The sequence below is a fragment of the Paramormyrops kingsleyae genome, chromosome 17 (assembly GCF_048594095.1).
Source record: "Paramormyrops kingsleyae isolate MSU_618 chromosome 17, PKINGS_0.4, whole genome shotgun sequence".
Taxonomy (NCBI): Eukaryota; Metazoa; Chordata; class Actinopteri; order Osteoglossiformes; family Mormyridae; genus Paramormyrops; species Paramormyrops kingsleyae.
Window position 1 is genome coordinate 3,136,696 of NC_132813.1, and position 18,157 is coordinate 3,154,852.

General features: G+C 46.0%; 1 protein-coding gene across 2 annotated transcripts in view; it reads right to left on the reverse strand.

The window, feature by feature from the left end:
- Positions 1 to 17,773, reverse strand: part of lekr1 (Leucine-, glutamate- and lysine-rich protein 1) — a 31,171-nt gene extending 13,398 nt beyond the window's left edge. Inside the window, exons 1-7 of one of the 2 annotated variants that reach the window (XM_023792683.2) lie at positions 17,648 to 17,773; positions 16,720 to 16,793; positions 13,730 to 13,923; positions 8,703 to 8,801; positions 6,516 to 6,679; positions 3,951 to 4,094; positions 2,143 to 2,224 (exon numbers count right to left, since the gene is read on the reverse strand). In XM_023792683.2, coding sequence (XP_023648451.1) covers positions 2,143 to 2,224; positions 3,951 to 4,094; positions 6,516 to 6,679; positions 8,703 to 8,801; positions 13,730 to 13,923; positions 16,720 to 16,793; positions 17,648 to 17,651 — 761 coding nt within the window. In that variant the 5' untranslated portion in view covers positions 17,652 to 17,773. Of the gene's footprint in view, positions 1 to 2,142; positions 2,225 to 3,950; positions 4,095 to 6,515; positions 6,680 to 8,702; positions 8,802 to 13,729; positions 13,924 to 15,250; positions 15,910 to 16,719; positions 16,794 to 17,647 lie in introns of those variants that run through there. The other variant, XM_023792684.2, reaches the window with a different exon arrangement.
- Between the last annotated feature and the right edge of the window lie 384 nt (positions 17,774 to 18,157).

Here is an 18,157-nt window from a genome sequence, read left to right on the forward strand (position 1 = left end):
CATAAATCAGGCTCTCATACATAATGCTCAGTTGTTTCTGTTCCACTTTTCCTTCTGTTCTCCTCCCTCCTCTGCATTGCTCCTCTGTCCCCCCCGTCCCCCCGTCCCCCTGCTCTTTAAGCTACTCGAGTGTCGCATGTATAATTAATAACTTTGTACGCAGTGCCCACTGGGGACAGCAGGTCATAATCAGTCAGCTTCACAAGGGCTCATGGGTAAGCAGCGGAGGCCGGTGGCAGGCGCCGTGTTTCCCAGCAGTCTGCGCAGCCCTGACGCACTGCGCTCTGATGACGGGCACAGCTGCCCCTGCGGGTCTCGCCAAAGCCCAAGGGCCACGTCTGAAGGAGAAGCACGTCTCTAACTATACAGTGTAGGTGGGAGCGGGGGAGGAGGAGAGACTCAATGGGGTACAATAATAGGGAACAAATGACTCTGGAATCCAAAGCATGCAAAGATCCCTCACTCTCTCTCTCTCTCTCTCTCTCTCTCTCTCTCTCACACACAGACACACATACATATGCACGAACGTACCCACGCGCGCAGACAGACACGCACACGCACATCATGCTCTAGGGAATGGATACACATCACTGTGCCTCTCACATCACCTGGCATCCCGCTCATAGTACAAAACAAACACCGGAAGCAGGGGACACGCCCCCACCGTCAAGCGTCATACTGGCATCCCCATCCGGAACAACGGGCCAGGGCTGCATACTGCGGCAGCCAGTGAAGCTAGCCCAGTGCGGCACTGAGTGGCGGGGGTCACCATACACGATTCTGACACCCACACACGCCTTGAGCGGGTAGGACAGAGTGACTGCCTGCAAGGTCACACTGCTGAACACTGCCAGAGGGCAAAAAATGCTACTTCAAATCCAACAAGAGAAGGGAGGCTAAGAATCAGCAGAATCCCCCTGCAGGTCTGACAAGAGCAGTGCAGCCAGGTTTCACACACGTCTATAAAGTCACTAAAGACACAGAAACGCACACACTGCTCAGGAAGACAACAGGAATCACCGTTCCACGCACAGTGATCTCACTCTGGGTATATCGTCTGACAGGAAAGGGCCCCTTCATTAACTTCTTCAGCCTGCAGTTGCTCCTGTCCTTCGGGTGGCATCAGAATTACACACAGCCCATTAAAAATAATAAAGGAAATATACAAATTTCTCACCGATCAACTACTAAGTAAACTGACCAGTTAATTGGGGTCCGTAACTAAACCAATGCCACTTTTGTTTAAGACTGAAGACACACGTTCACAGCCTTTTCTTGTTTCGATTTGCAAACGTTTTTTGCCCCCATCCTTTGTTTGGCTATTTAATAATCAAACCACTTGATACGTTCCAGCTGCTTATTTTGAAAACGTGACCAGAACTGCATTTTCAGGGGACTGGAAAGCTGCTTTGGCATATTAATCATGCTTTGTAATCGCTGAAATGTCACAAATGTGTTGTTAAGAACGTTTCCGCTGTTAAATCACAGGTTGACTTGTCAGTAGGAGAAGGCAAAGAGGTCCGTAGCTGACTTCAGGTTATCTGGTTTCTGCAGAAAGCGCCCAGTGCTCACAGTGAAACCGGCCGCTCAGTGCTGATGATAAGCAGCACAGCTTCCCTGTGTCCACAGCACTGTACACTGCAGCTGCAAAAACACCATTATCAAGAACAGAGAAGGTGAAAAGTCAAAAGAATTTTTCGGATGAGAAAATCATCACATTGATAATTGTGACATACATACCATGTCCTAACTGTGTTGACAGCCCCGCACGATAAATTAATCAAATAATGGAAGTTTTTCCAAATGATCCGACATTGACACAATGAGGAAGAGCTAACATGACGATGGTTTTGTTTGCCTTTGCCGGGTACCTCCTGATCTCAATTGACGGCGCTGTCAATCTGGCATGGGAGGGTCGGTCACTTCTGATACGAACTGACGCTTATGTCAGACACGTCACCACCAGCGACACGGCCGGACAAACACCGAGGTGACGAGGGTCACTGTCACTGCAGCGCCGGCATGAGCTAATAGGTGCCACTGTCATGCTCGATGATGTGGAGGATCCAGGCTCCACATTCCCCATGAGCAGCGTAACTCCAGCTGAAAGGTGACAGGATTATGTGCGCATGCTTCACTCACTCTAGGAGCATTTGCAGGCGGTGGCACTCCGACCGACTGCCACTGAGGTCCCGCTGCACACCCGACAACTCCATTTTCAGCTCTGGAATGCAGACAAAGAAGGACTAATGTGACAAAGTGACCTTAATGTGCATATTCGAAGGCAGAGGCAGGCAGGGGACAGCCATGGACCAGAAGGTGGACTGCCTCTTCAGAATGTCACACTTCCCAGTTTGTGTGGGGGATTTTCTTCCCGCACTATCTCTCTCTCCACCTCCCCACTCATCACTTCCTCTCTTCGTCTCACTATCAGGCTGCATTGGTGCAGATAGTGTGGACAGAACGGCTGTCCACACCGCGTTGCACTGTGCATGCCATTAAAGCACTGAAGAATAAACCCGCACGGCTACATAGTCTGTGTTCAGGATAAGCCATTCGTCTGAAAGAAAATCCACAGGGAAACCTGGCAACCCGCTCTCCATCTAACTGTTTTTTTGTCTGAGAGGGTGTGCAGTTCATCACAGTACCAGAGCTGCTGAAATAGTTCTAAATAAAAATGTACATGCCCACAGAATATATAATGGAGCACGTACTTCCTTCATAATGTAGCTTCCCCTGTTTCCACCCTCCTCTGGTACTGTGTAGCCGTAAGTACCCAGACGCACAAACACTGGGCCGCACTGCACGGCGGGCGGGGCGCTCAGCGGCGTGTTTGACGCCATCCGTGTCAGGCTGACATTCCACCCCCCCCCCCCCCCCCAGACAAAGGTGGCCTCAGAAGTGGTTTATACTTTGTGCAAAGCAATTGATCCCTCATAATTGCTCTCTGGTCACTGTGACCCGAGCAGCAAGTGGAAAAGAAAGCCAAACAGGAGAGGAGAAAGAAAAGAAAACAAAAAAAAAACAACATGGACTGGCAACCCCCTCCCCCATCCCAGCTATGCTGTTTACGCAACGCCAGCAAGCCTTAACTTGTGAAGCGAGCATGTCGACTTCTGGTCAACTGAGGTATTACACTGTGTTCCCCGACCCCGCTCTTCAAAGTCCACATCATTAATGAGTGAACTAGCTCTGACCACAAGCACAGTGACAGCAGAAGTCACATGGGCAGTGACAAATGCCGTCATACAGACGCAAGACGGCCTCTATGTCTGACTGGCTGGCTTTAGCTCGGTGCTCCTCCACGGTCCCTCAGAAGTGCATCATCGATGCTGAGCCTGTCACTCCCTTCTCACGGTGGCATGTTTCTGCTGTGCTATTCCTGGAGCCTTTCGAGAAGCTTCACAAAAAGCCTTCGAGAGGCCCAAGGGCTCTGCGGAGTTTGCATTCCCTCTGGTAAAAGGGCCAAGATGAACAGATGACGCTGAACGACACATGCCCACACTTCAGGACAGGGGAGGGATAAATGCAGTTTCAGAAAACCTCAAGTGCACTGTAAATGCTTGAGTTTACCGTGCCAGTACGTATCTGTCATGCGACAGAGAGTAAGCAATGCTGCAATGCATTAACAAGAGTGTAAATTACATGTAGTGTGCTAACTTTAGAGTAAGCATTGGGATAAATAAGCTATTAGTACATACTATTCCAAAGTGCAGTAGGATCTTAAGAAGTTAGGCCATAATGCATTCACATAACAGGACACTTGAGAGCAAAGCATAGTATTCTAAGCTACAGGGAAATAGGTTTACCATGCAGAACCATTAGCATATTTATACAGTAATATATAGGGTTAAGAGTAAACAACACCACTAACTTTATTATTAACCAGTTCACATTAGCATTAGTATCAGAGCAGGCTACACAGAAAGCAGCCTATTCAGCAGACCCACCCTCCAGTTGTGCTCTGGCTTCCTGGTGCTGGTTCTGCTTTACAGCCTGGGCCCGAATCTGGGTCTGGAGCTCCTCCACCTGTCTCCGAAACCTGCACACCTCCACCGCACCCTGGTCCGCAGCTTTAGTCTGCCTTTCCAACTCTGAGGACGAGAGAGCAGGCATCACCCGGAAATATCCCGACAGGATCCGACGTACTCACAGACAGATTCGCGGACGGTTATCTACACCAGGATAGCAGGGGAATGAAGGCCATGTCCGAGGATACAAAAGCAGCTTGGGGTACCGTTAGCCAGAGCAGTACAGCTTATACGGCCAAAGTCATCAGGTATCGCGAATGTCTTTGATGGTCATCTGCGTTACATTTACATTTATTTATGTAGCAGACGCTTATGTCCACAATGACTTACGAGTGAGGATCAGACAGCACGGTCAGACAGTATCTATGGAACTTGTTCAAAGGCCTGGGATGAAACCACTCTGCCAGCCCCTGGATTTAAACCCACAACCTGGCGATCACGGGCACAGAGGCCTGAGCCACACACCTCCCCACACTGTTCAAACACAATGGTGATCATTAATCACCATTGGTGTCACTCCACCTACCTAAAAGCACCTGAGCAATCGCACCCAACCTGTCGAGAATTCAGGAATATTTATCGCCATATTAAAAGCAAATTTCCTGCTTTGCTTGGGGTGAGGTCACTGTACCAATTCAGATGTGTGAGAAAATACCACTCCATTTTATTGCTGCTATTAAGACGGCGTTAACGGGCCAACAATACCTGACAGTCAAGTACCAAAACAAAAACGCGGCACACCGAATTAGGGAAGACAAAGACTGACGGCTGAGGTTCACCACGAGGTCACAACGAATCATGCTGATCTCATCAAGCTGACACCTGCACGCCTGGCAGAACAACACCTTATATTTACATATTTAAATAAATATTTCAATATTTAAAGTGTGTTAAACGCGTTTTATTCTCCAAGGAGACAAGGCACGTGGATTCATACATGTACATGCAGAAAGCTGGTATCAGTGTAACCCTGCATGTGAGTAAACCTCTGCATCTGAAAGCACCCTGCCAGGGTCTCAGTCTTTGATGAGAACCCTCCAAGTGACTGTTGAAGCCACACCCCCTTTGCCCCCATTGGATGAGTAGCCAAGGAGGAGGGAACCAAGCGAATCAGATTTCATGGCTGCTGGCAGCTAGCCTGAGGTTGGCGGTATGCCCTGCCTTGCTGGAAAGGTCCAAACACGTCCCTCCACATCCCCAGTTGGTGCGCATAATTACAAGGACCTACACCCCTCTCTCTCTCGCTCTCCTTTCGCTGTGAATTTCCCTCCCCCTCCTCATGACCGCAGAAAGCAGACAGACAGGTAGCAGCGTATAATCACCCACGCCCATCTGCCCAGCCTGTAACCAGGTGCTGAGTCACACAGCACCAGAAGCTTGGGTTCGGGGGGGCCTGTGGCGTGACTATATGACCGCATGAGGGCACACCATCGATGTGCGAAACGTCACGGATTTGGCCAAAGCCATTTGGTCCAAGAGACCTCTGCTGAAAAAAGACTAACAAGAGAGTAGATCCACCCTCAGTCAAAATATATATTTTACAGATGTTTTGCTTATTAGATTTTTGAGAAAGCATGAAAACAATCTGGATGTAATGGCGTAAAACAGGCAAAAATTCTAATTCAAGCTGTCGTTCATCTGTGCGATTGTTTGTCCTTTTTGGTAAAACATCCAAATACCTGCTTCTCCCTGAACAGCAGGGGACTCTGTGACCCATCTACCTCCTACTCAGCCCATTAACTCCAGCTCAGTGCCCTGATATTGTTACTCAGTAATTATCCCAGAACAGTAGGCCCCTGGTATAAAAATAAGCGGGTCTTACCAAGGTCTAGCCGTGCCAGAATGCAGACGCTTACACTCATCCACTTATCTGACATGCGCGTGCAGAGTGACATGCAAAGCCGATCAGGACAGTGCTATCAGCTCTGCTCGTCACCTTGTTAGTAACACAAGTGCATTATGGTATCAGTGTGGGAGTATCATATTTGCAGCTTCATGTAATGGAGGGAGGCAATGGAGCAAACAAGGTGCAGAATAGCACAGTTCATTTCCTGCTTGGCTCTTAGCTACTACAGCAGGCAGGGCTCAAATTTTAACGGCAGAAAAGCAGAAGGAGAGGCTGTATTTTGTGCCTGTTATTTTATGCTGGTGTTTATGTTTGCATAGCGTTCAGCATAGTGATTACACATGTGGACACATACGGAAGAGGAGAGAGTGATTAAGGGTTGCAGAGAGATCACAGCAGCGGAAAGAGGGACCAAACAAAGAGAGGGTGGGAAATGGAAGGAGGAGTGTCACTGTACACGTGTGTGAAGGCCCAAAGTGACCTTTTCCCCCTCCCGGCTTATCTGGTTGTACTTCTGATGCACTAAGCACACTTTCGCTTTACGCAGGTCATGTCTGCAGTGTTCCCTACCTACAGTACATCCTATAATACTTGAACGACCCTGGACTGTGCATCTGATTCAGATAACCGGCTCATACTCGCTTGTGCGTAGTGGCTGCTCTGGAGCAGCCAGACACTCCAGTCCTTCCAGAAGCCCTTGAGCTGGAGGAAGCTAAGAGAAACGTCCTGCATCTGCTGGTGGGACGAGTGGAGTAGAGAGAGGGCTCTTTCCAGGGCTTTCTTCTGGAGCCTGCTGTGTGCCCTGCAAGGAGAGACCAGCCAGTTAATGTGCGAGGAACAGAGCGTTAATGTGAAGAGAAAACCATACCGATGCAATCCCGGTGCAATCTCTTTTCGTCAAAGCTTTCGTTAAGCGTTTCTATGTGACTTCTTAAAAGTGAAAAATAAATTTGGGTGGCTGGGTTAACCGTAATGGCCCATCTTCTAGGCAACAGTCATAATAGGATGAAGGCTGGAACCCAGTGGATGCCATCATGATGAGGAACTATGGAAACCAAAGCACAGGACATTAATAAGCCTGTGTCAAAACATCATCTGTGGTTTCTAATTTTCCATTCGTCTGGGTGAAATGGTGGTGTGATAGAGAATGAGCCGCTAAAGGCAGTCCATGGTACTTTCCATGGTGCCATGACCAGCAACTCTACCCTACCTCTGGGTTCATTAAACACGGAGGAGGAGCGCATATTATGGGTATTATTATTTTTTTTAATGTGAGGCAGGAAATGGCTTATTGTCAGAAAGTATGCTGTGAATCAGCCATACCTTCCCCATAATCATCATCATGAGAATTTACCAACCTATTAAGTGACACAATGTTTCTAAACTGCATGTTTCCACGTTTTTGGACTGTTGGAGGAAGCCAGATTACTTTGAGGAAACCCTCACGAACACAGGAAAAAAGAACACACACACACACACACACACAGAAATCAAACCGCCAGCCCTCGAGGTATTAGACTAGAATGCTACCTTTCAAGCTACAGTGCTGGCTAACCTTTTGTATTCCTTTAATAAATGTCCATTCCAACACTGCATAAAAGTATAGAACTCTAAATTAACACTGAAGGAAGAGTAAAGTTGAGAAAAGTACTTTTTTGGTAAACTCTGGTCTCTTCAGGGCCAAACATGGTAGTGTGAAAGGCGTTAATGTGACAGGACCAATGTGATGCTTTCAACAATGGCAGAGCCTAGAGTACAGAACAGGCCCAGCCGTTCCCTGAGTAACATCTGACAGCGCTCTGAACCGAACCCACTCAGAACGCCTTGTCTTCTTGTTAATCGCCTAGCTTAAAATCCCATATGTGCCAGGAGGAGATCAGCCAGAAGATCAAGGGTCTCCCAATATGCATAGTTGGGCACAGAAGCACAGCCAGGGAGCCTGTCTTTGTTGTCAAGCAACACGAAGTACCCACAAAACAAAAGAAGCAAAAAAAAACCAGAACCAATAAAAATGAGACAAAGCTGTCACTAGCATTAAGAGAAGAAATTATTTAGCTCGGGGCAATCAAGTATGCAGGAATGTGCTTTTTCCATGGAGGACACAGACAGACCTGACATTATGAGAGACTCGTATTCAGGAATGTATTTATCTTTGACCTGACCTCTTGGCATCATGCATATTTTTTTTTCTTGGGCAGGGCATGGGCACACAAGCCCATACTGACACACGATCAGCCTGGAGTGCCGAAGGGCGGGCAAGCTTTTCTCTTAGGTGGGTACATGAGAACAGCATGTCAGCCAAAGTGTGACTGTTTGCTGCCGACTTCAATGCAGCGGTGGTTCAGTTTCACCTTGAACAAGTCATCTTCAATTAGCTGTAGGTCACACAAGGGAGAGAACGTGGAGCCCATCTCGCCCATGTCTCTTCCTGCTTCCTCCCTGCTGCATCCAGTAGGACCCGACCTTGCAATGCCGCGGAACGGCCTGGGGCACACAGGTGCTTCCCATCTCCGGCTTCCCGCTTGCCAAGGCACAGGTGCAGGGCTCTGGGGCTGGCTTTGGGGGGCCCACTGCTACCGTGGGGCCATTGTCTAGTTAACATTAACATTCCCTCCCCCGCACCCAAAACCCAAACAAACAAAAGAACACGCCTGCTCTAAGCCTTTGTCCTTCGTTCTCCTCAGCTCCAGTCTTTCCTGTTTCCCTCTGTCCTTGTGCCTGCCTCCCATTGCCTCTTACACTCTGCCTCGTATTCCTGCCCTCTCTCCCTCCCTCCCTGCCGCACACTCGGAGCTGTCGACTGTATTGTTTCCCCGTTTCCTCACCTGAAGCGGCGGCAGCTCTCATGTGCCAAGTCCAGATCCCGCTGCAGGCGACTGCTCTCTGCACTCACGCTCTCCAGCTGTTGTCCGAGGTCCTGCAGCCTGACATGCACACGCAGCACGTAAAGGGAGGGGACCCATGTCATGTCCCCTTTAATTAACAAAAGAAGCACAAAGAGAGCGCTACTCTGCCTTTACTCGTAAAGCTCTTTTCGCACTTCTGCAATAAACAGCTATCAATGATGTCAGAGAACCTTCTTATAACAGGTCGAATCCCATAACTGGAAGACATTTCAAAACTCCTGACCGCCCCCCACAACCCTGTCCAGGTTAAATGGTTGAAGGATGGATGGATGGATGGATGACATTTCATCTACTATCCTGTGGTGGCTTTTTAAAAAACCTTTACTGAAAGAGGAAAGAAGAAGAGAAAGAAGAGACAGAGAAAAGTGGAGACAAAAGCAGAACAAGAAACAATAAAAGAGCCATGAAAATCCTGCCTTTAATATCTTATTTCTTATGAATCATTCATATAGATAAAATAAGAAATTAATATATGAAATATATGCAAATACTTGAAAGCCTAAAACATCAAAAGTCATCCTAACAAAGTACCTAAGAGGACCAGAAACTGGCTGGGCTGACAGAAAATGATCTGTCCCGTTACTCTCTAATATTCTTTGAGCATCGCCATCGTTTTCCACAGGCGCTTTTCAAAGAGCCGATAAACAAGCGAGGGGCTTTAAAGGGCTTAAAGACACCTGCTGACGTGTGACTTCAAAACGCACATGCAATGGCGGCTAATCCGACACATTAAAGGGCTTGATCATTATGCTGCGAAGGACAAACTCCTAAATTGGGTGAATTGAAAAAGGCAACGACGGACGAGCAGCGAGCAAGTGCCGGTTTAATCATGGGGATCCATTCCAGATATTCAGACAACCTGACACATAGAACCACGCCATGGGGACATCCTGCCACTGGTTCTTTTCAGAACTTTCAGCCAATCAAAGAGCAGCGTGGAGTCAGACAAGGACAGCTGGATCCATCACCTCTGGGCATCGAGGGTTTCTGCAGCTCACCCACTCCCACATTTGTTTCACTGTACATGCACCTCACACAACGTCAGTGGTAGGTATGACAGCCAAGTTAACAGGCAAAGGGCTGCTGGGTCAAATCCCACGCTCTGCATACCAAGCTGGCCAGATCTGCTGCAGATATTTGCTCTGCATATGGCATCTCCATCCACTGCAAATTAACATCCTACGTAAAATCGGTTGATACGGATTTACAGTGTACTTCTTCAGCACATTAAAAACATCATAGCTGACAAGTTTTATGGCCGGAACCTGCTATGCACTTCATTAAATAGAAATAAAATTGACTGCAGTGAAGTAAAATTGATTACACTCAAATACAGACATTTCCTACAGTTAAAATGATTGCACTTGATTACAACTCAACAAACAGATGCTAATAAAAACACAGATTCACAAACGTGTGTGTCTATGCAAGCGAGTGCATCATCCCGTGTTTGTATTTGTCTTGTCTTATGTTTACATTATGTTGCTTGGTAACCATGCATGATGCCATAGCAATCACTGTAATCGTCCAAACAGAAGAGGATTCAACATGTGCCGTAAAAACCTATGTTCTTCACCCAGGGCCTCTCTCACATGCTACATTTTTCTTTGCTGAAACATATAAACATTTAGAATAATAATAATAACAATGACATGTGGGCAGGCAGGTAATTGTTCTGTTAAAGAAGCGGATCAGGACTCTGGAGGTTTTCGGTCTGAGTTTCAGAACTGCTATTAAAACCGATACAAGCTAAGCATTCCTGTTCAGGATGGCCTCACTTTAAAACAGCATATGAGTAAAACGCAGCAGAACTGTAAGTTATGGAAGTCTCTGTGTTTCTTAATTTAAACACATTTTCTAAGAATTTGCTCCCTGTCAGGTGCACCAGCAATATGTATTCTTGCATTAGTGTGACCAAACACAAGTACAAGCGCCACGAAAATATGTACTGTTTTGTTCTTCCTCCAGAAAAGCCGTACCAGAAAATATTTATTGTTTGGGTGTTTGTGCAGTTGCTAGCGGTAACAACAAATGAGGACAATACAACTGCATTATTAAAAAGAAACCACTCCACAGTTTTCTTGTAATAGGCACTCCCATTATTTCAGAATATATGGTGTCACATGCCCCCCAAATTCAAACTGTATTTCTTTCATCGCCAAGCAGCAGTGACAATAACATCTTCAGGTTTCAGACTGTTCTATAATAATGAAGCTTAATATAGATCAATTGCTATATGCATATCCTGCCTTTATTCAATTTACAAGCATTTATAATAGTGTACAGGAGCGACTTACAACACAAAAATTTGCCATTGACACCAGGTTATACATCCAGCCATCTACAGTATTTTCCAGCAGCTTATCTTGGTTGCGGTCTGGAGTGGGCGTGGGGGGGGAGGGGGGTTGCCTACCTCAGGCAGCATAGGACACAAAGCAGGGCTATATCCTGTATGGGATACCACTCCATCACAAGGTGCGCACATACGAATCAACAAAAAGCATTATGTAATAACACAATTTCATGTTTTTGATTGCTTTTGATCAACGATGTGTGCATATGCCTTGTTAACCTACCCAATAATAAAACACACCAGAGCGAATCAAGACCAAGACAGTGCCGATAAGAGCGATGCTGCGGCATTGACAGGCAGGCTTCCACTTTCACTTCCGTAAATGAGTGCGTAGAGCGTGCCTCGCACACCAACGGCACCAATCCCTCACACGCAAATGGCATGCGCTCACACACTCTCATGCACCAGCCTGCGCTCCACGCACACGCACGTGCACACGCTGGAACGTGAAGGCGCAGGCAGGTGCACACTCAACACTCCCATCCATGCACTCGCGTCCGTATCAGTCATCCGATATGACTTTCCTTAGCAGCCTGGTATCTGCCTCTCTGCCAGTACCACGTCAGTGATGATGAGAGGATACGCACAGTCACACAGAAAGGTGAAGAGGCTTTCACACAGCTGGTATGACAGGTTTCAGGGACCACAGAACTAGACTAAAGCAACTTTCCCAGAGCTGTGTGCAACTGTATGCGGATGTGAGAAACCAACAAGCAACCAATCTGCCCATCAGCTTCCTGTTCCACCAGTTCTGTCAGCTGCATTCATATGGGTCAAGCACACACTCTTACAACGCATTCATATAGGTCACACACACAGATGCACAAACAGCCTCCCATATACACACACATACAAGGACGCCGCATTCATGTAGGTCACACACGATTCTAAACACACATCCATCGGTGCAGGAGATACCGAGCTGATTGTCAGTGGCCAAGGGAGGCTCCACGCCTCATTCTCTCACGCTCTGAGACTGAAAGTCGTAAACAGCTCAGTGATGTAAAAACATGACCCTGCCAAGAACCTTTATAAATTACGAGTACGCAGGATTAAAAAAATTATGTCTGACAACATTCAGGCATCTTTCACATCCTCTTCTACAGTTACGATTCACATTCTCTCGTCGTTTTGTTCACCATCGGCTAGAAACACGCTAAAGGATGTATACACCGTTGTACCACTGGCACAGAAACTAAGCTCATTAAAATTGGCTGACAACAGAAATTAATGCAAAGGCTCATCCACAGGCATAATTGCTGTTCCTTCCAGGACGGTTGCACACTCTATTGGCTGTTATTATTAGCAGCTGCAGGCGTACTGTAACAAGAACCACAATTACATGCATTTCTCTCCCACCCCCCACAAACACAAAATATTGGAGGCATTCATGTTGAGAGGTTTATATATGATTGAGATTTTTAGAGGTATAATTATATGCCACATTCACGTCACATAAGAAAAAAAAGATGCAGTCTTCAGAAATGAGTCACACTATAATTGGCTAAAACCCCAAATTAAAATTGCTTTCACACTATGAAGAAGCCTGCAGCACAGACAGGTAAAGAGTAACACACACAAAAACACAGAAAGACAAACACTAATGTACAACTATCAGAAGTTTCACTATCAATTAGCCAAGGTCTAGTATATGGGTCAGAGCCAGATTCAGTGGTTACTGACTATTACTTACTGTGGAAACAAATCACCATCTCCCACTCTCTCACCAACGCAACAAACACCCACAACAAAAACAAGCATTAAGCTATTGCTCACTTTTTCACTGGTCACTCCAGCAAACACAGAGCATAGCAATTATCTGCCACAGGCTTCACTTACACTTCTTTATATAGTGGAACAAAGGATTATTTTCTGACACAGCAACATATCAGATTTTCTGGAACAGTAAAATGCATCTAATAAAAAGTCATGAAAACAACTTCGGGAAGACTGGCACACTTCCTCAACTCGAACAAGTCAAGAGAAACGAAAATGACAAAAGTCATTTAAATGGCACCTCCCAAAATCAAAGCTTGAATATCAAGCGCTGTGGCGTGGCTGAATGCCACTGATTTCGCTTCGACTCAGGCTCCTCTCCAGTGAATATGGTGTTCCTTTTAATGTCAGAGCGACACCTGACAGCTCACCCTGCAGCTATTTTGTAAAAGCAGACAGAACTACAGAAGGGCCAGAGTGACCACACCACCAGCAATGTATCAGTCAAACCCATCAGGAGGAATGTGTCAGGGACTGAGGGGGAGTGGCTATGAACTCAGCAGTTCTGGAGGGGCGGGGTTTAGGATGGAGAACGGAGTACATTTCATGGTTCTTTTAATCAAAAAAATCTTGTCTTATTTCAACACTTTGTTCCACGTAATGAAAAATATATAAATGAAAAACTGGAGAATTAAGTAATCAGAAAATACAGTCGCAGTGAAGTTTTTGTACTTAAAACCATTTTGACTGTCAATCATATAACTGAACTCATTCAAATTAGGCACCCATTTGAAGAGTCTAGCTGCGTGTAGAATGGACATTAGTTTGGTGCCATGTCTGTACCAGAATCAGCCATGTTAACCATGGTCATGCTCACCTGACAGCTTGCTGGTGTTGGACAGCGGTCAACTCTTCCAGCTGGTTCCGAAGGGCCCGTTCCCGCTCAGCACTGCCTAGGTGCTGGTCCAGTTCCTGCTCCACAACACGCAGCCTCTCTTTCAGCCTTCTAAACTCGTGGAGGATTAGATAACTTACCCCACAGTACTTGCACACTGTCTCCGTGGGATCCATCTGCACAGCAACCAAGAAGTCAGTCAAAGCAAACTAATTATTACACATCTACTCATGGGGAATCTGAACAGCATTCAGTGCTGCAGAAGCACATGACTCTGAAGCACCCCTCACACTGAACCCTCGAGTGGAGTACTTGACCATTATTGTCAAGAAACTGAACCTATTTTCTTTAAAGTCTGAGTAAACAGAATTGTTAGGCAATTAAAGAATTATGACGTATGCCTCAAATCATCAAGACTGCCAAGAGGAACTTTTTGTCCACAAACAGTTCTAAGCAGACTGCTCGACATCCTCATATTGTATTGTTGAGCACCAATTTATGGGGTCTGTTTCCAGAAAAGCTCCGTAATGCCTTTTTCTGCTCCAGTGACCAAAAATGTCTGACTGGGAACAACCATGGGAATGGAGACTCGTCTCAGCTGGGCACCTTTAGCAGTCAGAGACATTGCCAATCAGGGCATTTTCACCACATGGTTCCTTCCACAGCATTTCCATATTTTCAAGGTTCTCTTGCTTTTTTTCTTAAGTTATTCAACAGATTTACTGGTTAAGTGCTTAATTTGAACTAATATGTTAGATAAAAGGGTTTTGTTACCTGGTGGATAACATGGTACAGAGAAAGTAACACTCATTGAAAATAATAGATATCACTGTGCAATATCTGTATATTTTGGACTTTGGATTTTTCAGACCCATATGATAAGATTCATCAAAACCCAATGCAAAAACCATAGACCTCTGAATAAACCAAAAACATTACGGCAGCAGATACAGCAGGTTAAATAAATGGTTTGTTGCTTGGTATCTAGTCCAACTTCTAACAGATGGACCAGCATTAGCATTTCGCCAAAGAAGCAAACACCAAAAACTGTACCATTCATGCATAATTTGTGTAGTTTGGAAGCTCATGTCGATGAAAATATGTAAGTCAGGCTAACATTACTTGTTGTGCCTTGACACTACTGACAGGCATGTAAGTTATAGTGTCAAGCGAAAATTTAGCAGAATAATAAATTAGGGCAAGCATCTAGCCTGTCACACCACACCTCACCCTTTAGCTCACAGCGCAGGCGATGCTCTCCAAGCTAACACCATTTTTAGCGCGCTGCACAGACCCTAAACAACTTCAGCCCTTCACTCATCACGCCTGAATTAGCAGGTCAATGATTCACGCAGGGGTTCAGTCCATAAGTTGGGTTTTAACAGACCTGAGGGATTTGGATGCTGCCCCTGAATTTTGCTTTCACCCTTAATTAAGTTACATTTTGGCCCCGGATTAAGAACAAACATTCTCTTGAGACAAGAAAACTGTGCCACTCTTTACCTTCTGTGCACTTTTCTGTCATCACTTCCATTTGTTGTATGTCACAGCCAACCACATAAGTACGTAACAGTTTTCGTCTTTGTTTTGATGTTCAGAGATGCATTCCTCTTGCTCATAATTTCCCCAGTGGCGCTTTGCAAGTGTGTGCGTGCATGCATGCATGTGAGAGTCTGTGCAAGCACACGTGACTGGGGGCTAGTCGATTTTCACTGAGATAAGCCCCCCCGGCATGCCCAGTGTAGAACCAGGCCCTGAGATAAACCTCTTTTAGACACCTCAGTGCTACTCACAACACGAGGAGAGACCTGCCAAGTCTGGGGGGCACAAAAGGCTGGGATTCAAATGAGGGCAAGAAGAAGCAAAGTGCAGAGAGGATAAAGATGAGGGACAATGGCTGTTTAATTTCACTTCAGAAGAACCTCTGGGATCTGAAATGTACCCTCCAAATGACTCTCCTGCGTTTTGCTGTAATGAATAAATCAGGCAACGGCCAAAATACAGCACAGCTCTCAGTCCTGAAGCAACCGCGCATTCACCCGGAGATGCCTGTAGGAACATGCTACTCTCTCTCATGGAGAATGCACAGGTTATGCAAGAACACAAGACACGCTGCGCCCGCCAGGAATGGAAGTGTGTACGTGTGCCCGCGTGGATGAAAAGACACTGAAACATCATTGGAACGCAAGGCCAACTATATAACACAGGTGCAGCCATCACCCTGTTGTCCACAAGGGCCGAAATGTGTCTGAGTTTTAGCCATCTATTATTTACATGCAAGCAAAGCGGATGGCCCGCGGGGGTCCACGCGACACGGCTTTCTCCGAGTAAACACCCGCTATGCTCTCATCAAACATGCATAGAGGAGAAAGCCTGACAATCACCCGCAGCCCAGCAGGTGGTGTCTTCCAGAAGTGAAAGAGAAGCCAGTGGTGAGAGACAGCAGCCAGGAAAGGTGGGGGGGGGGGACATGCTGTTCCCCGGGGAGTCTGCTGCATTACTCAGATGGCCCAACTCATGTTTACTGGCCCAGAAATGACAGCAATCACATCAGAAGCCGGCCTACATTAGAACAAGGCACCAACACATCAGAATCACTGTGCCACTGCCTCATTTTACACACCTAGGGCTACTCTGCTGTCTAATACACCCATCAGGGGTCTGCACACAGTCATGCGCCGTCTCTCTTCTCTGTGCAGGCACACAGTGTATCTAGGCCTCAGAGCACAGCGCCTGCTCTTTTCTGCTGTTTTAGTCTTGGCTGCTTGTGGAAGATGACGACACTGTACCTTTTGAATAAAATGAATTTTTATGGTGATCGAAGAGTATCATTCAGTCTGCATGCGTCAGCTCTGACGGTTTTTGTTTTACACTTAGATTACATTTCTTCAGCACAGATGGACACCCATGAAACAAGAGTGACTCAAGATCCTCTACCTTATAAATCGTGGTTTAAACAAAGCGCGATTCACCTGTTGAATTTCCAGCGGCAGAGGGTAGATAGGGCTGTATCTTTCAAATTCCTCACCTTCTCTGCTTGGGTCTCCTAAATAACAGAATAATATATTTTTTAAAAAACCTTTAAGTCTTACGTAGGCGGACGTAAGTGTAGATATGTGGGTATGTGGCGTCTGTACATTTCCATTATTACACACTGATAATATTTTTATTTTTTATATTCAAAAGCTATTCTTTATTTTATCAATTACAGAACTTTTTCAGACACAAAAATGTCATTATAAACAGTTTATTTTAAGGTATTCCAACGCCAACGTCGGAGAAATCGCGATCAACCCTTATGCAAAACTGCACGCGCCGGTGTTATGCCGAAAAAGGCATCCCTGTCGTAGAATGCATGCCGGTGTTCTGACGAGTTGAGCTTTTAGGGTTTTTTGGGGGTTAGGGTTTTAGGGTTTTTTTTGGCGGTTAGGGTTTTACGGGTTTTTTGGGGATTAGGGTTAGGGTAAGGGCTATCGATTAGCGCAACGGTAGCCTAACTCGACAAAGTAGCTCAATTCGTTTCAGATCAGCGACCAATCGGTCATTTAGAGAGGCACGCATTCTACGGCAGGGATGCCTTTTTCGGCATAACACCGGCGCGTGACACTTTGGACCCCGTGCCATCAAGCGAAACATTCCGCGAGGCAGCGGGCAAAGGACGCATGCAGCACTTTTATTAAATAGTCCATGAGTTAATGACATCGGTTAGGATTTCAGTTGTTCTTTTCTTAATAATAAACAAGATCAAGTCCAATCTAAACTTAAGCAGTTTTTTCTAGCAAATAGGCCTACATTCAACAAGTGCATGAAATAACTGCTGGCGTATTCTGATGTATTCAAAGTAAACGTAAAATAAATGTAATTTTTCGATAACATTTAATAATCATTATGATCACCTACCCATTATATTATTTTATTTTCTGGAAGAAAATAAAACGAGTCAGAGAATTTACGAACTTTCCTCTTCATCGGCGTCAGGGAAACCCAGGTGTTTACTGTTGTTGTGGAAACTACGCTTATTTTACGCAAATTTCGCAGAGGTGGCGTGCGCAAGCCTCTCCGACGTGCCTTGCATGGCTAGCCGTGACTGGTGCAGTACGAGCGTCACTTTACTGCAGACAAGACGTCTGATGGGGGAATCAGTGGAGTCCGTGAATAGCTATTTGTCCTTTGCGTCTACACATTACCGAAATGCCCAGACGTACGTTTAAAATGCGGTCAGACAATACCCGTGGGCGTTTTACAGCATTATAGGGCCATTTCATTTGGGCAAATCCGTTTGCAGTTTTATTTTAACAGACAAGCGTGCAATCTTATCTGACACAACTGTTCTAATTTTACCCTCCGCCCTTCCCGATCTGTAAAAATATGGGTTAATGCGGTTCGCTGTACTTGCGTCGTGTTTTCTTT